The following is a 19,911-nucleotide window of genomic DNA, read 5'->3' on the forward strand; positions in this document are numbered from 1 at the left end:
TGATTAAATAACGTCTCTCAAAATGTACCTTAAAATTAGTAAAATTTTATTAAAATTTCGGATGAAAATTGAAACTTGAAATGGTGTGGGGATGACCTAAAAACGTTGCAACATATTTTTTTTTTTAAGTCACCATCACATCGATTTAGATCCTAATTTTCGTTCGACATCTCTAAACGATTTCTACTTCAAAATTAGTCTCAAAATGTTAATCTCAAAATTTTAATTTAAATATTGGACTAATAGTATTTTAAAATTTTAATTTTGATATTCAAAAAAATCTATATTTAAAAAAGAAAAAATTCATCCATATTTATTTAAGTTATATATGAAATATATGATTAAAATTTATTGAGAACTCTTAAAAAATTAAATATCTTAATAAATCATATAAACAATAAGTTATTAGGTAAATAAATAAATTATGCGTTAATAAGATAAATGCACGACAAGCCAATGATATTTCATCAGTTTTTCGAATGATCAGCCACATTGGGACTACGATACAACTCAGACTTCTTCCCGGAGTAAAAAATAAAGTGTAATAAATGTTAAAAATAATAAGGTTAATTATTGTAAATTTAAAAGTGAGGGAAATTAAAATGTTGGAAGAAATTTGATGAAAATCCAAAAATAAATAAAAATTAGGGTATTTTGTTTAGGAAAATTGAAAAAAAAAAAAAGAGAGAGAGAGAGAGAGAGAGGCAAGAAGGCGAAGGTAGGAGGGGGGGATTGGGACCCAGTGAGTGAAGTTTGGTTTTTCGCTGCAAATCTTTCATAGTTTTTTTCGTTGAGGTCAGAGCTTGTTCATACAATCTCCTTCTAAACCCACAAACAATCCTTCCATTTCCATGATTTTCAGCTTCCTTTCTGCTTCTTCTGCTTCTTCTTGTTCTTGTTCTTCATCATTCATCCGTGTTCTTGTTCTTCAATCTCGTTTTCGAACCCCCAACTTCCGCTTTTTCTCATACACTTTACTGATCTCCATCATTATACTTCCAATTTCCTACTTCCAACTTCCTCACATCCTCAATTGCGCCTAACGGACGAGGGTTTCCTCTATTGCTGCTCAGCTGCAATTCGCGCCTCTTGCGTTCGCCTTCGAGGTAGGTGGTGTTTCTTTTTGTTTTTTCGACCGATCCGGGTTTTGGTTTTCTTTTTTCAATTTCAACTTAGGGCTTTGATTTTGCGCCATGATAAATACAAGTTTCTTGGCTTGATTTTTCTCTTATTTCGCTGTGGGGTTTAGTGACTTTAGCTGCTTTGATCTTTAGGGTTTTGGTTTTGGGAGTATAGATCTGGGTTTGCATTCTACTGCTTGTTGCCTCTGTTGTTGATTGCGGAATCCTTCCGAATTAAATGTTACTCAGTCATTGCTGGAATTATGATTTCAGGCTGCTGTAAACCCGCTCTTTTTTGCTTGGTGCACGTACTATATATATGTTTGTGTATATTTTGTTTTTTACCAAATGGTGCGGCCTTTCAGACTTGATTTGTCCTGAATGACGAGGAAGTATAAATTCTGGGGGATTTTGTATTGGTACAGTACCGCAATTCAGCTTCAATTCGAGTGACAATTCTGGGGTTGGAGCTACAGTTTACGGTGTATGAACCCAACCGGCCTCTGGAGAAATGCAATCTCAGCAAGGCTCCAGAATTGATTTAGGCGACTTGAAGGCTCAGATAGTTAAAAAACTTGGAAATGACAAGTCCAAGCGGTACTTCTTCTACTTGAGCAAATTCTTGGGTCAGAAGCTGAGCAAGGTTGAGTTTGATAAGCTGTGCGTTCGTGTGCTTGGAAGGGAGAATATTCAGCTCCACAATCAATTGATAAGGTCAATTTTGAAGAATGCATGTGTAGCCAAGACCCCACCACTTATAAATGTATCAGGACATGCACAATCTGTACTACAAGCTTCGAACAATACTCCTTGTAGAGAAGATGCCCCTGAACAAACTGGATCTGCCTTCCCAAATCAGAATCAGAGTATACCAATTTGGACAAACGGGGTTCTGCCAGTGTCCCCACGGAAGGGTAGATCTGTCTTACGCGGGAAGTTTAGGGATAGGCCGAGTCCGCTTGGTCCAAATGGAAAAACAGCATGTCTTTCGTATCAATCAACAGGTACTGAAGATAGGAAAGTTATTACAGAGAATGGTAATGTAACCATGTGTGACTATCAGAGGCCTGTACAGCAACTTCAAGCAGTAGCTGAGCTACCTGAGAATGACATAGATGGATCAGTTCAGCGCCCGTCAGGAAAACCAAGAATACGTCCAACAGAAGCATCCATTCTTGAAGAAGGAGAGGAGGTGGAACAATCAGATCCCTTAAGCTTCCTTAGAGGTCCTCTACTTCCACCTCTTGGTATTCCATTTTGTTCAGCGAGTGTGGGTGGGGCACGCAAGGCCTTGCCAGTCAGCAGTAGTGGCAGTTGTGTCGATTTTCTGAGTTGTTATGACAGTATTGGATTGTCTGATTCAGAGACAGTGAGAAAACGCATGGAACAAATTGCAACTGCACAAGGGCTTGATGGTGTTTCTTTGGAATGCCCTAACATCCTGAATAATACTCTTGATGTGTACCTGAAGCAATTGATAAAGTCTTGCCTTGAGTTGGTGAGAACAAGGTCTACATTTGAACATACGGGGCATCCGATCCAGAAGCAACAAAATCAAGGGAAGGTTATAAATGGTATGTGGCCTACTAACCACCTACGTGTACAGAATAGCAATGGGCGATCTGAAGTTTTGGAGGAAAAGAGTTTTGAATGCTCAGTGTCATTGCTTGATTTCAAAGTTGCTATGGAGCTCAATCCAAAGCAGCTTGGGGAAGATTGGCCTTTGCTGTTGGAGAAAATTAGTATGCGTGCCTTTGAGGAATAAGCGGTTGCAAAGTTTTTATTTATTCTTCTGCCATCCAAGGCTGGTCTCTGTTCCTTCGGGCTTCTAAACGCACCTGGGATGTCTTCCCGTTCTTCCCTTCTTCCTGGGGTGTACTTGATCGCTCCCATTTGGTTCAGGCTCCAAGCTTTCATGCTAAAACATTGTAACATCATTGCCTGCTGCATCGAGGAAGTTGAATTAACTCGACTAAGAAAGGGGGAGCTTTCAGCCAGAACGCCCGTAAAAGGTTGTTCTGTTGCATTTTTAGCATTCATATTGGCCCCATTTGCCACTACCATGTAACTTAGCTTTTCATGTAACTTATTTTTGAGAGAATCAAAAAAGTTTTGCAGGAATACTGTCATTTAGCTTGGTGAAAGATGAATCACCTGGGTGAGAGCTTCAGGTGCTCTGTATGTATCTTTAGAATCTGAGAATTTATTGGAATTTCAATATCAATAACAAATTAACATCCATTTCAATGCGCTTTGTAGTTTGGTCCCCTGTTCAACTATATGATTATCCAATATATAATCATGTTGCTCTTGTCTTTAATCCCACTTTCACGATGAATAGTGCCAGCTGCCCCCTCCAGGTAAATGTGAACGTATGCGTGTGAGAAGTTCGTCTCAGGAGCAGCACAGCCTGATTCCAAGATGTTTGCAACGAGATAGATATCCAGCTTGCTACTGAGCAAATCAATGTTCTACAGATACTATGCCCAATTGGATGCAGGTAATTCTTACTAAAAGGTAACGTAATGATTGAAGTTTGGAGTAGACAAGGCTCAAGGTCATAATACCACGGAAAGGTATCTTCTCCTTCTAGAACTAACAATTTTTCTTTCCTGCTCACATAATTTAAACTTCTATGGGCTCTAGTGCGTTGATTGCAAAGCATATTTGCATCTAAAGTACCATTAAGCATTGTACTAATCTGGTCTTGTGATGTCTGCTGTTTTATCATCATACTATTGATTTAGTTTTCTTCTGAGAGGTTTGCCATTTTTTTCTTACGATATATAGCTTGCTTGTCAGTAAAAAAATTTCTTCATTTTTAGCTGTATTTGTAGCCATGTTATGAAGTATCTTTTGAAATAACTATTGCAGTGTACAATATGAACTTCAGAGTCTGTAATGTACAAAGTAAGGAATTTATGAAGCAATCAAGGTGAAGTGGCGAAGTGCATGTGTGATATTCTACATTCGTTGGAGAGGGGAACAAAGCATTCCTTATAAGGGTGTGGAAATCTCTCTCTAGTAGACGCGTTTTAAAACATTGAGGAGAAGCCTAGAAGGGAAAACCCAAAGAGGGCAATATCTGCTAGTAGTAGGCTTGAGCTGTTATAAATGGTATCAGAGCCAAACACCAAGCAGTGTGCCAACGAGGACGTTGGGCCCCCAAGGGAGGTGGATTGTGAGATCCCACATCAGTTGGAGAGAGGAATGAAGCATTCGTTATAAGGGTGTAGAAGCCTCTCCCTAACAGACGCGTTTTAAAGCCTTGAAGGGAAAGCCCAAAGAGGAAAATATCTACTAGCGGTGGGCTTGAGCTATTAACACACTATCTTTTCTTCTTACATATCACGTCACAAGCTTTATTTTGGCTCCCATCTTTTGAGTTTTTTTTTTTTTTTTTTTTTTTTTTTTTTTTTTTTTTTTTTTTGTTTTNTTTTTTTTTTTTTTTTTTTTTTTTTTTTTTTTTTTTTTTTTTTTTTTTTTTTTTTTTTTTTTTTGTAGATGTAAGGTTTGTTTTTGAGAAAAAATATTCTATTTCTGTCAATACTTCTGAAACTACATTATCTATGTGATGTTGAATAAGAAAAAAGAAAGCCTTAGTCTTCCGTTGGCTTAGGAACACTTCTGATTGAGGAAGAACATACTGTCGAGTTTCGACGAGATGGTTCTCTCATCTAATTTATATCTTCTTAAATCGAATTTCTATTATCATGCCGAATGATCCAATGTTTGGTATAATATGTTGAAAACTTTGTTATCCTGAGCTTAGAGATGATCAAACTGCAGTCTTTGTTCTTGCTGTCCACACCAACAGTGGCATGCTTGTTTTAAAGGTATGCAGAATTCTTTGAAAATTTCGATATTGACCAGCTGTGCTTTATCCTGTTTCTTAATTCCCATTTATAGTTATTGTTCGCTTTTGTTCTCAGCTATATCTAGACTTTCATTTTCTGCTTCATTGTAAGGCAATATCTGATGTCAATGTGTCTCGTTTTGTTTGTGAGCTAGTGTAAGTTTTTTGATAGTTCAAAGGAAGAAGTAGACATTTCTGCTATAAGCAAATCCGGTGTTTTAATTGACCCTTACCCACTTTTTAGACTTAGACTTTGATGCATCAATGAAGTACAAATGAGGTAGTTAAAAGTTTTCTCGAGTTCAACAACTATAATGTAACGGCCCAAGCCCACCGCTAGCAGATATTGTCCTCTTTAGGCTTCCCTTCAAGGTTTTTAAAATGCGTCTACTATAGAGAGATTTACACGCCCTTATAAAGAATACTTCGTTCTCTTTCCCAACCAATGTGGGATCTTGCAATCCAACTCCCTTCGGAGTCCAGTGTCCTTGCTGGCACTCGTTCCCTTCTCCAATCAAAAGGTTGTGAGATCTCACATCAGTTGGGGAGGAGAATGAAGTATTATTGACAAGGGTGGGGAAACCTCTCTATAGTAGACGCGTTTTAAAAACCTTGAAGGGAAGCCCAAAGAGGACAACATCTTTTAGTAGTGCGTTTGGGCCGTCACATATAAGGTAGGAGATCGAACTATCGACCTCCAAGATGGTAATTGACACCTTCATCTACTTGAAGTGACATGTTTTATTCAAAATTACTGTGGTGAAAGATGATGTTGGATATAGATATACTTATAATTGTATAGCCATGTGCATGCCCCTATGTATCCTATTCCGGTAATCACATGTAAATCAATGGCTGTGATAAGTTGTAAGACATGTTTCATTCAACTTATTTTTGACCTTCTTCTCATGCTTTTCTCTATTCAGACCTTCCATGGGGTTTGGTTTATGGAATTTTGAACCATGGAAGCAAATGGGATGAAGTTCAGAAAGTTTCCATATAATTAATTAGGATGTCTTTTTTTAAAAAAATATATTTATATTTATATCAAGCCGGGACAATGCGAGGTATATAATCCCTGCCCCGGTCTCATTCATCTAACGGAGAGAAATCTCTCTTCACTCTCTCTTCCATTTTCCATCTGAACGGAAATTCCAATCCATGATATTGTATTTAAAATGGAGTAATCTAGCATTTAGATCAAATTTCTAAGTAACATAATTAAAATTATTCATACGGGTATAAAAGGTTTACAATATACTAATATAGTTTTAACTACATTAATTTTATTAATTAACATGAATAATAAAATCATTGATTTCCAATAAACAGATGTAATTTGAACAAAGAAACATAAAGTTAAATGGGTTTAAATCATCTGAAAGGGTGATAAAGCTGTTGATTTGCAAATGGGACACCAGTTCTTCATCCTCAACCACTGTTGAATGCATGCTACATGATACTTGTGCTCACATTGCAGTCTTCCAACTTCATCTCCACTCACATATTCTTCCTGCAGGATTTTTTTTTTTTTTTTTTTTTTTGACAGAAACATCTAAATTATAATTGGGAAACCAAACAACTATCCAAGTTTCTATGAGAGAAATCACCCTGAAAAAAGTTGAAAAAGACAACTTATGGGTATGTTCCATGGTTAATAATCTCGTCCGGGTCGGTAGCTTGACCGAAAACCAGGTGGTTCGACTGATAATTCAAGTAAAGATCAAAGAAAATAGAGAACAAACCTATAATTTGAGTTTCTTGAACCTTGTTGAATATATGCATATATATGTTGCCTATGCTATTCTCAATCCAGAATGAAATTTTATTCACTTCATCAGTTTTCAAGTCACTTTCATTCAATCTAGAAACTAAACCGGCATCCTGGTGCTAGAATCGACCGAGTTAATAGTAGTAAAGGAAGGGTCGGAAAGGTAACCTGACAAATACAACATTTGACGTCGCTCAAATCCTCGACCGAACCCGTGGCCATTCCTCCTTCAGGTTTAGACTGATAGATGCTTCTATGAAGGCATTCAGTCAGTTCTTTTTCAGACAGTGCTGTGCTTACTGTCCCCATTCCCTCTTCTAAATCTAAAAGTTGCTGTTTAAGAGAAAGGTTGCTGTCAAAACCATTGCATATGATAAGTGCCGATTGCAGAAGTATTCGGCTAACCTCATATGTCATGTTATCAATGTCAAGTCTCATGTCTCTGTGTTGATCATAGATGTTCAGGCGATTAAGGAACGTACTCATCTCGAGAAGAATGGCCTGTTGCAAGACGAAAATGAAGACGTGTCAACAACACGTTTCTTTCTTAGTGAGATTAAAAAAAACTGAAGGAAGCAATAGACTACACGCCTCATAAGTTCGCTCCTCCCGCTCGATTCTCTCCAATGCCAATAATACCTGCAATTTTTATAATTCAGTGATAAGTCTTTCCCTGGACCATAAAAAAGTGATGCGGAGTGTAAACAAGTCAAATACCTCGGCAATGCCATTGACATTGCGACATCGAAAACTGTTTACATTTGTTGAAGTGCTTGAAATACCAGCTTCTGCAGCATGTAGACTTCGACTATAGCCCTCTGGTTCAGGGTAAGTCATGCGGTGTCTGGAGTGTGATTCTGAAGATAACTGAAGTGAACTAGAAGCGTTTGAGGAACTGGAGACACGAATCCGAGGCGTCCATGAAGTCATTGCTATTGAATCGTGCACCGACATATTATCACTAATGCCTTCAGAATGCCTCGCCCCACCACATCCAGTCGTCCAACTTCGAGTCCCATGTGATGAAAGAACATTTTGCTTGTGAAACACGTTTCGACCCGGTCTTTGATCAGAAATAGAGATGCCATGCCTATAACTACACTTCTGTCCTCGGGAAGTTCCACTCACTATCTTTTCTCTAGAATTGGAACTGTTCTCACCATCATATATCATTTTCTTTGTTACATTCTTCCTTCTCACAAGGTTTTGATCCAGCAAAGAACTATCTAATGAAACTATTTCAGATACTGAATCACGTGCGAGGTTTCTCGAATTGAAACTACTGGAACCACCGTTTGATATCTGGCAAAGACTTCTAGGCCACATTGATGCATGAGTTTCTTGATTGTCCACTTTATATCTTTGAATGGTGTTTCTCTTAGATTTATTGTTAGAGTTCATACTGCAGCTTCCCCTTTCCATCAACATGGCATCAGCAGGCACCGAACGTTCGGATTTTACATGAAGCCCTGTATGGAGCAATCCAGGAGGTGAGGTGAATTCCAGTTCTTCCAACTCATCTTGAATGCTATCATTATCAGACGAATCGGTTTCAAGCTTAGATGATAGCTTTCCAAAAGGCTCCGGAAAAGAATTCCTGAAATTTCTGATTGCAGAGGAACTTCCAACAACTTCTTTACCACTCGAGCTGCGGAATAGTCGATTTGAGCTGGCTTTATTCGAACAGCCAACTTGTGCACCACTACTGGAGCATATCTTGCCAGTGCAGCCAAGTCGGTCGCCGTGTCGATTACTTTGATCCCTCTGCTTCATGTTATCCCTCAAAACTACCCCAGGTCCCTTCCTAGAAACAATTCCCACATGAACTCTTTTACTGCAATACTCATCCATCAGAAACTCTTCTCAGTCTATATAAATCAATCTGCAACGATTAAGGATCATATGAGGAGTTTCTATAAGTGGAAAAACTTCCATTAGACCAATGGTCAGTCATCTGTGTCCCTACTAACAAAAACAGAATACAGTGAAGATACCAAATGTAGTGATAAAAGAAAAGCAACCTCTAAAAACCACAAATTCACATCCAAAAAAAACTTGTGGAGAAGATATAAAGATTACCTGAAATATCTTCAGCACTGAACCAAACAACTGTTGATCTCAACTTGGAAATTTGCAAGAAGCGCTTTTACTTTGGCACTTGATCAAATCTGCACCCATGATTACATTTATATATTAGAACCCTCCCGATGAATCGTGTTCATACGCTCTGACTCAAGGGGAACAAAGCAGTGATTACACAAGGTAAGTATCACTTGTTAATCAGTTTAGAAGACAGATATTCTTTGTCTTCCTTATTTCTTTTTCTGTTTTCTGTTCATGATATCGACTCGTCCTAGTTTAACATGAATTCTTTTGATGTTAAACAAACATAAACAAGATGGTCCAGATAAAGTAGTAAGGTCCAAAAACAAGCTAAATACATATATCATCATGATTAATTGAACCTGAGAAAATCAACATTTTAAAAGATCCTACAGTACTTGTGTCACAATCTAGAACTGCAGGCTTTTGGAATTATTGAGTAAGAAAGAATAATTAGCTGATTAACACCAAAACATTGTATCTAACAGTACAAAATGGATATTGGATAATACTCCAATGAAGATAAACAATCAAAATACTACAAAAAGAAAGAAAAATGGAAGAAACCTTGAATCATTTAGGACAAGTAAATGAAAAGAACGCACAATTGAATATCTCAGATACAAAATCAATAATGCACAAAAGGAACCGAATATCTGATCTTCAAGGAACATTTCTGAAAAAAAGACCATTAAAAGAATAGAGCAAAAGAATCCAAAGGACATACGCAATAATCGATCCTCATAAAAGGTGGATCTCAGTGTATTGTTTTGCTCGATTGTTTTCTACGAAATGTTCCTGTTCCAAGCGAAAGACATGAACAGCAATCCAGTTACAATGTATCGCAATCAACAGAAATGGAAGGGCGGGAAAAAGTTAAAATGATCAAACCAAACAAAAGGAAGTAGCCAAAATTCATTTAGACGTCTAAAAAGCATTCGGATCTTTCGTAGTTGGCTTCTTAAGGAAAATGAAGAGTGCAGAACAGAATCCATCAGGAAGACACCAAAAGAACTTCACAAAATTCGAAAAACTTCAGAAACCAAACCAGATTGAACATTAGAATAAACCGAAAGAAGCAAAGAAGAACAGAAGAACTTCACCTTCTTCCGAGAAAATTAGGGACAAAAGAACGAATGATAAGCTTTTTGAAGACGCTTTTCTTCAACTTCGGAGCAAGAATGGCGGTGAAAGAGAGAAGGAAAGGAAGAACAGAAGATCCGAAATGGAAATGGAAAAGAGGTAGAGATTTCGAGTGTGTAAATATACTGAGGGATACTTGGAAGCTCAGCGGAAGACCCGGGAATGGTGCCGTTCTGCAGCAGCAAGAACAAAGAAAATGGCGGCTTCTGCGATATCGGCCGTCGGATCGGAGTGTTCTATACAGTGGATGATCGACGGCTGAGGAACGTTCTTCAAGTCTCAACCATCATTGATTACGCGATTCCAGTACGGTGTCAGTATCAGTGTCAGTTGAATTATTGTAGGAATTTAAAGGTGTACGAAACGGAAAGATGTTTTTGTCACCACTGGGGGCATAAGCGTCATTTCGGTGCCTCCATAATGGGCCCCCAGCGGCCCGTTTAGCTAGTGGTCTAGAGGGCCCAGTATCCCGCTCCGTGTGGGCCATATTTTATTAGGAATTTGGATATTTCTAAAATTAAAAAATAGCTATAAGTAAGGGAATTTTCGTTTTATTTCCTCTTTTATGTATTAATATAAACTATAATTTTTTTAAAAAAAATTATTTAATTCAACAGAGGTATGATAATTTAAACCTCCAATCTCAAGAAGAAGAAAAAACAGATCAATTATCATTCGACTATGCTCGTACTAGTAAAAGTACTATAACTCTGTTCGTAACAAAATGTTGGATCTTAAGTAAAACAATTGTACAAACAATAATATCATTAATTAATTAAAGGAAATGAAACCAAAGAACATGTCAAGGTTACTTGTACCATACTTTGTTGCCATTTTAAAGCATTTATAATATTCATTATCTTTTTGGAGGGGGTGACGGTCCACTTGAGCATGATTTATATTACCTAATGGAGAGGGAAAGGGTTAGGAGAGGAAAGGAGTTCACAATAGATTTCTCAAAACACAATAATTTTTTTGCCACTATCTTTGAGGAAAGTGATGTCCAATATTATATGCCCTTCAACGCCAAGCTTAGCTCTTTCCATTGAGCTTTAACTTACTTCCAAATTTGGTACTTTATCTCATCAATATCTTATGAATTTAAACAATATTTTTGTTGACTTTTGGGGGTTTATGGTTTTTTCCCCTATTTATAATACTGTCTTGATGAAGCTATTTCTTTGAATTTGCAGGAAATTGGATTTTTTTTTCCCCTTTCGATTGGGTTGTATGGCTCATTAAGGTTGAAGGTTTCAGTTGGTGGGGCAACCAACATTATTTATTGGTTGTAAATAATGTGGCCTGCAAGTGGACCTAAACCTGCCAAAGCAAATGCAAGATTAAAAGAAGGTGAAGAAAAGGTCACCATTCCAAGAAATGAAGCCTACAGAGGGTTTAATTCTTGAAACCAAAGAAGTTATGAGAAGGAATGGGTAGACATGAGGTAAGTTGCAAGATCTCATTAATAGAAACCGAGATCGAGTTTATCAAAATCTGATGACAATTAGGGTGAAAAGTTCCAAATATGTTACTTTTGAAAATTGAAGGTGAGGGAGATGAAAGTTGAACTTCTCATAACGATGATCAGAGAGTTGGAATTAGGCAGAAGGGAGATTTTGATTGATCTAATCACTAAAGGAATGAGTTCGAGGATGAGGAAATGGAGATTTGGCAAAGTGGTACTTCTGATTGAAAAGAATGATCAAATTTATACGCAACCAGGTCGATCGTAGTCCATCCCTATGATATGGGGTTACTGTAATAGATGAAGCCTACCGCTAGTAAATATTGTCCGCTTTGGCCCATTACGTATCGCCGTCAGCCTCACGGTTTTAAAACAAGTCTACTAGGGAGAGGTTTCCACACTCTTATAAGGAATGATTCGTTCCCATCTCCAACCGATATGGGAGCTCACAATCCACCCCCTTAGGAGCCCAATCTTCTCGCTGGCTCACCGCCTGATGTCTGGCTCAGATACCATTTGTAACAGTTCAAGCCCACTGCTAACAGATATTGTCCACTTTAGCCCATTACAGACATATACAGTTATCATCAAAGTCGAAAGCATTTTAAAGGTAAGAAAAAAAATAGACACAATGCTCAAAAGTTCATTCAAACCATCTCACACCACCCAAAACTAAGGAGAGATACGCATAAAGACATTTGCTGTAAAGCTAAGTTAAAAGTGGAGTGTTATTGTCATCTACGTCTTATGTGGAATGTTTGGCTGAAGCTGCATGGGAATGGGAGAAATAAAGCCATACAATTGCTCGATAGTAAAAACACCAACAGCCCTCGAACTCGAGCTATCGTATGTGCTAAACTTGCTATGTCTTACAATAATAATCATTTTGTACCTCTTTCGTAGAATTAGATTCACAACATGTCCGATTGATGTTGTAGTCGTAACACCGGGAGGAGGGCTTCTCATCATTTTCCAAAGGGGAGACTCCAACTGCACCATAAACAAATATTTAAGTTTCTACTTTTATATACATCCACAATCATTCAGCTAAATGATCGTCCTGCACTTGGTCACAAAAGATACAAGGTAGTAAAACAGGATCTATGATTTATAAATATTCCTTGAGAAGCCCGTCTTATTCAATCAAGCATCCGTTGTGATCACACACAGGTTTTGTAAGATTTCATATCAAACAATGAGTATAATATTCCTGCCATTTTGATTTATAACGTGAGATCCCACGTCGGTTCTAAGGGTGTGGAAACTTCTCCCTAGATGCGTTTTAAAAACCTTGAGGGGAAGCTCAAAGTGGATAATATCTGCTAGTGGTGAGTTTTACAAATGGTATCAGAGCCAGACACTGGGCGATGTGTTAGTGAGGAGGCTAAGCCCTAAAGGGGGTGGACACGAGGCAGTGTGTCAGCGAGGATGATGGGCCCCGAAGGGGAGTGGATTGGGGGGTCCCACATCGATTGGAGAAGGGAATGAGTGCAAGCGAGGACGCCAGGCCCCGAAGGGGGGTGGATAGTAAGATCTCACATTGATTGGGGAGAACAAAGCATCCTTTATAAGGGTGTGTAAACCCTAAAACCTTGAGGGAAAAGCCCAAAAAGGACAATACTCCTACGGGTTCAAAAAGATTAAGTTTACCGAAGAAATAACATAGGTAGTTATAGAGAAAGTTCTATCACTATGGTGTAATTTGTCTCCAACGACATGGACAAAAAAATTCTAACCCACCTCCGAGCAGTCTTCTCGGTGCAACAGTCCAATGCATCTACCCCAATCGTCTATGATAGGCACAACTGATTTGTCAAAGAAACGCATGACCACTTCCTTCAACTGTAAGTTTCCATTTAATGGCTGAACGGCTTTAAATGGCATCATGACACTCTCAATAGGAGCACCCGGATTTACCTGGAACGAATGTGTACAATTAAACTAAAGAGAAAAGACTACCATATGATCAAATAATTAACTAAAATGTATGGTAATAGCAGACATCTAGGACTCAAGTCCTAAAACATGTTTACTCTTTTCTACAATTTAGAAATTTCATAATAAAACTCATCCTGCCACTATAAGTTTAAATACATCCATTAACAGTTACAGAAGTGAATGACTAAACGCTTCTGCTAAGCATTTACAATGTCCACAGTTAAGCATGCAAACATCTTTACTAGCATAAGCACATTGATAGTACCCAAACAGTTGAAATGGTATTGAAATATGAAAGATAAAGATCCAAAAGATAACCCAAGTAATTCGAGGTAGTTTGATCCTCTCTCTCTCTCTCGTGTTCACATAAGCCTAAACCATATAACCAATGCATGTCTTCAACCTTTCCTACCCACTCTATTTATAACAAATCACCATAACAACTTCCCAACTAATTACTAATAACCTTATACCCTAATAATATTCCTAGCATTTATATCACAGGCATCCATTTCTTTGACATCTTTAAGATATGAAATAAACTAGACCACTGTAAAAACAGAGAATTCAAACCCGAGGAAATATGCAAGGACTAAAGAAAGATTTGGTGAGTCCAAGCAATGCTTCAATACGCAGAGCAACCTGGATCAGAATAAACATAAATATTAGATATTATTATAAATTGTCTGAATTCTAAGACAGCATATAATCAGCTTCAAGTCAAGTCCATCAAGAAGCTAATATGCATAGAAGAGCCGAAGAAGTGTATAAATGAATTTTGAACTGGTGAACTAAAAAGAAACTTAGGCTTCTTTTGTTTATGAGAGACCAAATAAATTATCCTGAGTCACGCCTTTAGAAGGCCTTGGGATTATCACCAACAAAACATGAAAAAAATAGAACCAGAATGACGTTTGTAATAATTGTTCACACAGATCTAAATAAAATAAAATAATTTTTTTCCGGAGAGTGCAAAGAACGGTGAATTGAGAAAATATCCTCAAATTCTTTCATAATGGAAGTACATGCTGCAAAATTGCAAACTTTTTATCCCAACAATTAAGGATAGTAGGTTATATCTACTTACACTGCCTCCTCTGCTGGACCACGAGATTCCCTTCCATCTCTTAATAATTGTTGATAATTTCTCTGTTGCCACATCAATCTGAAAAGGACAAGCATAGATCACAAAGTCCATAAAATTTTTAAAGAAAATAAAGAAGATTAACCAATTTTGGAAGTTTGCAGATTCTAAAAATAACAGGATCTTATCAAGATTGTAAAATTGCAGTTCACCTTCTTAGCACTTTAACAACTCTAATCATTCATGATTCTGCTTAATAAATGAGACAGAAACTTTCATTGGATCAAGAAACATTTCAGAGGTGGCAAAGATAAAATATCCTCCCACTCATGGCAAATCCAATGGAGCCAACAAAAAAAGTAACAAATTGGATTGACTAAAGCAAGGAACCATTATGTTAAATAATAACAATAATAATAATAATAATAAGTTGGTAATAGAAGCCCACAAAGAGCTCAAAGAACTAGTTAGCTCCAACGTGTTCTCACCAGAGGATTCCAAATAATCTTCCTTATATTCCATGGAAAGCACAAGGACCAAAAATGTCTATGATCTTCCATAAAATATTAACGGACGGACAGCCTAGACTTTCCCACTCTTCCTTACAGCTGAACATAAAACACCAATTTGGAGAAATGGCAAAAAGGAAACTCTTATTAGGACCATATATGTACTGTGCATTCACCAACAACCAAAACAACAATTCATGAAAGGAAGATTTTTACTTCCAGGTGGCTTTTGATAACTTGCCACTTAAAATCTTACCAAGTACATAAGGTAAAGTACTTGTTTTTTTACCATTCAGACTCTCGTTGTGGCATAAACTATTGTAAATTAGACAAACTAATATTGTATTAGCTCATTAACTTATACAACAACCAACAGTCCATCTCTATCTACTCGGATGTACGTGCTGTGGTCTACAATTTAAAGGTAGCAAACTTTTAGCACTAAGAGAAGAAAAGGAACAACAAGCCGTACGTTCACCAAAAACATTTAAAACTCAGAAGTAAACGGATAGTACCTGATTGTCATGTAAAGCTGCCTCCATGAGAAGATGATCTGCCTCTTCTTGAAATCCAGGAGAAATACTTCCAGAGGAGTCCAGCCACATGCGTCTATGCAAACATTTGACCATCCTATAATCTCCTCTACTAGAGAAAAATCTCATAAAAGTGAGATAGAGATGTGGTTTTGGCCGCAAGTCCAAATTCCATCCAGAAAGCTTCAATAATTCCCCAAATAAAGAAAGAGCACCTGCTACCATGGACAAATTGTCTACTCAGTACAATTCAATCCCAAAATTTCCCATCAATTACTAGTTGGGTATAAATCATACCGTTTATAGAGCCACAGTTAACCAAAGCATCAATCATTGCAGTGTATGCTGTTCGATCAATCAACAAATCATGACTAGACTTCATTTCCAGCACAATTTTGTGAACAAGACGGACATCTTTCAGAATCCCAAAACCCTAAAAAAAAAAATATAAAACTAAATAATGAGTGGAAAGTTTATGTCAGAAAAGTGAATCAAGATGCACAAGCTTGTAGCTCTAGTTATTGACAGGAGCTAGAACCTAGAACCCCACGAGGAAATTTTAAAACATGCAAGAATGATTGTGGGTCAGACCAGAATGGGGGGAGGGGGAGTAAATCTTCTCCTATGGCTATGAGAAAGTAATTGATTTGGATGCATGTTTTCCGTCGACAAGAACTGCATGCTTCCACTGTAACTAAAGAAGATTTCCAGATAAAGTGTCATATGGTAAAACAATGAAGGTCTTATGCATCACTCTCAAACGATAGAACCAGTATCAAATTGGCAGTAACTTGTTCGAGATTATATTTTCCTCTACGAAGTCTGAGCTTCTCTTCGCCAAAGTGATTGCATATCAATAATATCGTTCATAGAAAAGCTTCCAAATCCATCGAGCCGTACACTTTGACTGGAAACTTCAATATATACACCCATAATCTATATATTACCAGAATCAACGACATTTCCCAGAGATGCAAAAATATGGCACAAAAAAATTAACTCAGAGGAGTAAACTCCTAAAACTTTTATTCAAATAATTCAAAACCCGTAAATCCTAAGCATATTCAACTTGTAAAATATAAATCCATTTACATGATAAGCAAAACGGGTGAAAAGTTCACTGACCTTAAGTAAAGTAGTGTACGTCACAACATCAGGAAAAATATCTTCCTGATTATACTTACCAGCTCGTTCCTGTAAAGAATGAAATTGTGAGTAACAAAATATAAGCACTGGTTGATTCCTCAACCAACTAATAAAAACATTTGGAGGCTCTAAAGTGGCCTTTCAATACATGTTCGTGACCTTCATTTCCTCGAAGAAATACATTGCTGCGTCCAGTTTGTTGATCTTCACACAAGCAGAGATTAATGTATTATATGTAAGCTTATCAGGTTTCAACTCCAGATTTAGCATCTCATTGTACAGAGCTAAAGCAGCTTGAGGAACACCTGAGCTTATGTACCCCTGAAAATCCAAGAAAAGAAAATTACTAAGCAGTGTAATCCGGATCCTGGATCTCCAATTGCAGCACCAGGTCAGACTTTGATAATTTGATACATTGCAACAAATATTTTTATTTCTCATTAGTAATAATCTTGCAGAACTATAACTGTGTGCACACCTTCATCAATAAGTTGTAAACTGATATAGAGAGATTGCCTCCTTCATGAAGTAAGAATCCATATCGTGCTATTAGACCATTGGCACGGCGCATGTCTCCTGCACTACAAAAATCAACATGATAGAATAAATGCATCGAACAAAATAACAATAATAATAATAAATATTTGAGCTGAACCATTCCCTAAATCTGATTCTAACACTGCTTCCATAACATTTAACTTCAACAATCATCAAAGAAACTATGATAAAACTAGTTGAGTTTCTCTAAGGTACCATTAAGCATCATACAATCATTAAAAGTTAAAGAGAAATATACCCTAACAAAAATCTGCACAAGTCTACACAATGACCTCTGGAGATAATCAATATGTTTTAATTAAAAATTAGAATGCAAGTCTGATTCGTGCCCATGTATATGGGATCAGTTCAAACTCATAAATTAAAATTATAAGAATTTAGAAGTTTTTTGTACTGCACTGCAATATAATTAAATATGAACAAATGGCATAGATATCATTATCAAATATGACATCCAACCCAACCTGCAACGTTCATTGCATGGTGATTATAAGTGTTCCATATTTCCAAAAAAATATGGCTGACATAAAACTTATTCTACTAATATACTTATACCAAATATTTAAGCCTGAATAAATAAATCAAAACTAGTACACAAAGGAAGGTGTAATGCTCACCACCATCAATTAAGGTGGAGGACGGTCATATTTATAATGATAATGAATAAGAAACAGCAGTAGATGAAATACGGTAAAAGAAAGATATTACACCTGAAAGCTTAACTAATCTCAAGTAAATACAAATCAATTGACCATAAACTAACTCCCCAAACATTGAAGACATTATTCTGATCCTTGAAGCCTAGATAAGCACAGTAACGGCACAGAAAAATGCTTAACAAGTGACCTCTCGTAGAAACTGACCTGCTTCGGTTAAAGCATTTAGAACACCATAAATAAGTGGTGCGGACAATGTTGGACTTCCAATAGCAGTACCTTCTTCCACAGATTCAAGTAATTGAAATGCTTCATCAATCTTGCGAGCTTCACCCAAACCCTGGCAAATAAAAGGCCAAGACGTAACTGGACCAAGAACTAATCACGACTCTCCCACATAATTCTCACAACTACGGATTCCTCGATCAGCTCAATTAGGAATCTAAAACTCATAATAGTTTAACTATAATAAAGTACCTTTAAAAGCGTGCCATAACTGACGTTGTCTAAACCACAATTGTCTGGCTTTGACATTTCATTAAAAGTCCTCAGAGCTAAATCAATATCACCGCAGTGAACACAAGCTTCCAGGACCGCATTCATAACAATTGTATTCAGCTTTCCATAACGTTTCTTGGCAATTTCAATTTCCTCAAATATCTAAGAAAGCAAATGACAATATGAACTCCAGCACGAAATGCCGAGACTGTACACTTCGAAGGAAACCATCACTTATCATGCAACTACTAATTTCTAACGTCGAAAATATTATTCCACACAAATACGTTACGTGAGACTAAATAATTTTAATCAATAAGAACGCATGAACTACCGATACTTAAAATGAAAATGACAGTGAAAACTATCAAATTCGCCTTAATCAAGGTGCGGCATGAGAATGAAACTTCGTAAACAACAGCAAGCAATAACATGACCAAAACTCGGAATCCTTTTTTATTTATTCTGACATTCTTACGAACAAAAAGTCGAGATGAGTGTAGATTGAAGTGAATAAAGAGCAGAAACGAGTAAAACCTGGTGGAGCTGCTTCCGACGTGTGAGCCTGACGACACGAGAGGTCAGCCGCTTGAGATTGGGACTCCGAGGAGAGTCTATCCGACGCCGAGCGTCGGCCGTGCGAGAAGGAAGTGAACAAGAAAATACGTTCATTGAGTCGGATGGATTCCATGCCAAATGACGAGAGGAGAATGACGCTATCCATAGCATCTTCTCCAATGGTGGTTGTAAGTGCCGATAAGATACAGGAGAAGCTAACCATCAGCCATGGAGCGAGAGAGAGAGACAGAACGGAGTGGATAACGACGGTATGTAAAATTTGGCGGTAAATGTACGGTGTCGTTGGCTTGGGCCCTTGGGCCGAATCTTGCAGGATAAGGCCTGGGCCTGGTTTACAGCAACTCTGTGGGTAACACGAGGCCCAGCCCATTTGGAAAGCATACATTCTAAACAAATTGTTCGTTTTTTTTTTTTTTTTTTTTTTTTTTTTTTTTTTTTTTTTTTTTTTTTTTTTTTTTTTGTACAAAATATATGTTTTAATCCATAAGTCCACCCTACTAGATATGGTCTGTTTTAACCTACTACGTATTGTCATCCGTCTAACGATTTTAAAATATGTCTTTTAGAATTACGAAACATTCATTATAAAAATGTGGAAATCTCTCTCTAATAGACGCGTTTTAAATTTATGAGACTAACAGTGATACGTAACGAGCCAAGCGGACAATATCGATTAGCGGTTAACTTAGGTTGTTACAAATGGTATGGTACCATGAATTATAACTGGGCAGTGCGAGACATTGTCGAAGTAGAGCTAGACCTCTCTATAGTAGACGCATTTTAAAGCTGTGAGGTTAACGATAATATGTAACGAGCCAAATCGGGCAACAACTACTAGTAGTAGGTCTATACATTATAAATTGAAAAAAATGTTAAAATACAAAAGACTCGAATTAACAAAAAAAAAAAAAAAAAAATATATATATATATATATATATATATATATATATA

The 19,911-nt window shown here is 37.2% G+C and overlaps 3 protein-coding genes across 12 annotated transcripts; 1 reads left to right on the top strand and 2 right to left on the bottom strand.

Annotated features, from left to right (window-relative positions):
* Positions 1 to 697: 697 nt before the first annotated feature.
* Positions 698 to 4,147, top strand: LOC111797673. 5 transcript variants are annotated; one of them, XR_002815568.1, is made up of 3 exons: positions 698 to 3,133; positions 3,240 to 3,299; positions 3,381 to 4,147. XR_002815568.1 is itself a non-coding variant. In XM_023680755.1 (2 exons), exon 2 carries the CDS (start codon positions 1,633 to 1,635, stop codon positions 2,884 to 2,886), a length of 1,254 nt encoding a protein of 417 aa, XP_023536523.1. In that variant the 5' UTR covers positions 698 to 1,106; positions 1,275 to 1,632; the 3' UTR covers positions 2,887 to 3,368. The 5 variants fall into 5 exon arrangements, 4 of the variants coding, with proteins under 4 accessions (XP_023536523.1, XP_023536522.1, XP_023536524.1 ...); XM_023680755.1 differs by lacking the exon at positions 3,381 to 4,147 and having other exon boundaries at positions 698 to 1,106; positions 1,275 to 3,368; XM_023680754.1 differs by lacking the exon at positions 3,381 to 4,147 and having other exon boundaries at positions 698 to 1,106; positions 1,395 to 3,368.
* A 2,096-nt stretch (positions 4,148 to 6,243) lies between these two features.
* LOC111797139 lies at positions 6,244 to 10,330 on the bottom strand. 4 transcript variants are annotated; one of them, XM_023680057.1, is made up of 8 exons: positions 9,955 to 10,330; positions 9,579 to 9,649; positions 8,828 to 8,916; positions 7,466 to 8,630; positions 7,340 to 7,387; positions 7,154 to 7,249; positions 6,917 to 7,081; positions 6,244 to 6,490 (listed from the first exon to the last, which is right to left on the bottom strand). In XM_023680057.1, the coding sequence occupies exons 4-8, from the start codon at positions 8,597 to 8,599 to the stop codon at positions 6,347 to 6,349; spliced, it is 1,587 nt and encodes a 528-aa protein (XP_023535825.1). In that variant the 5' UTR covers positions 8,600 to 8,630; positions 8,828 to 8,916; positions 9,579 to 9,649; positions 9,955 to 10,330; the 3' UTR covers positions 6,244 to 6,346. The 4 variants fall into 4 exon arrangements, with proteins under 4 accessions (XP_023535825.1, XP_023535824.1, XP_023535827.1 ...); XM_023680056.1 differs by having other exon boundaries at positions 9,579 to 9,865; XM_023680059.1 differs by lacking the exon at positions 9,579 to 9,649.
* A 591-nt stretch (positions 10,331 to 10,921) lies between these two features.
* Positions 10,922 to 19,181, bottom strand: LOC111797138 (pentatricopeptide repeat-containing protein At5g10690). 3 transcript variants are annotated; one of them, XM_023680054.1, is made up of 13 exons: positions 18,919 to 19,181; positions 18,361 to 18,543; positions 18,091 to 18,223; positions 17,148 to 17,245; positions 16,829 to 16,990; positions 16,649 to 16,717; positions 15,821 to 15,956; positions 15,506 to 15,738; positions 14,485 to 14,562; positions 13,971 to 14,039; positions 13,200 to 13,376; positions 12,352 to 12,449; positions 10,922 to 11,314 (listed from the first exon to the last, which is right to left on the bottom strand). In XM_023680054.1, exons 1-13 carry the CDS (start codon positions 19,108 to 19,110, stop codon positions 11,248 to 11,250), a joined length of 1,695 nt encoding a protein of 564 aa, XP_023535822.1. In that variant the 5' UTR covers positions 19,111 to 19,181; the 3' UTR covers positions 10,922 to 11,247. The 3 variants fall into 3 exon arrangements, with proteins under 3 accessions (XP_023535822.1, XP_023535823.1, XP_023535821.1); XM_023680055.1 differs by lacking the exon at positions 10,922 to 11,314 and adding an exon at positions 11,903 to 11,994; XM_023680053.1 differs by lacking the exon at positions 10,922 to 11,314 and having other exon boundaries at positions 12,083 to 12,449.
* Between the last annotated feature and the right edge of the window lie 730 nt (positions 19,182 to 19,911).

The sequence above is a fragment of the Cucurbita pepo genome, chromosome LG06, assembly GCF_002806865.2.
Source record: "Cucurbita pepo subsp. pepo cultivar mu-cu-16 chromosome LG06, ASM280686v2, whole genome shotgun sequence".
Taxonomy (NCBI): Eukaryota; Viridiplantae; Streptophyta; class Magnoliopsida; order Cucurbitales; family Cucurbitaceae; genus Cucurbita; species Cucurbita pepo.

Bases quoted from the DNA above. Each gene is read 5' to 3' on its own strand.
- LOC111797673 (XM_023680755.1), top strand. From the start codon at position 1,633: ATGCAATCTCAGCAAGGCTCCAGAATTGATTTAGGCGACTTGAAGGCT.
- LOC111797139 (XM_023680059.1), bottom strand. From the start codon at position 8,599: ATGGATGAGTATTGCAGTAAAAGAGTTCATGTGGGAATTGTTTCTAGG. The intron at 7,250-7,339 runs GCGTGTAGTCTA...GTCTTGCAACAG, and splicing joins GGGAGGAGCGAACTTATGAG to GCCATTCTTCTCGAGATGAG. The intron at 6,491-6,916 runs GTTACCTTTCCG...AAAATCCTGCAG, and splicing joins TCAAATGTTGTATTTGTCAG to GAAGAATATGTGAGTGGAGA.
- LOC111797138 (XM_023680053.1), bottom strand. From the start codon at position 19,110: ATGCTATGGATAGCGTCATTCTCCTCTCGTCATTTGGCATGGAATCCA. The intron at 14,040-14,484 runs GTAAGTAGATAT...ATTCTGATCCAG, and splicing joins GGTCCAGCAGAGGAGGCAGT to GTTGCTCTGCGTATTGAAGC. The intron at 12,450-13,199 runs GTGGGTTAGAAT...TTTATGGTGCAG, and splicing joins ACCGAGAAGACTGCTCGGAG to TTGGAGTCTCCCCTTTGGAA.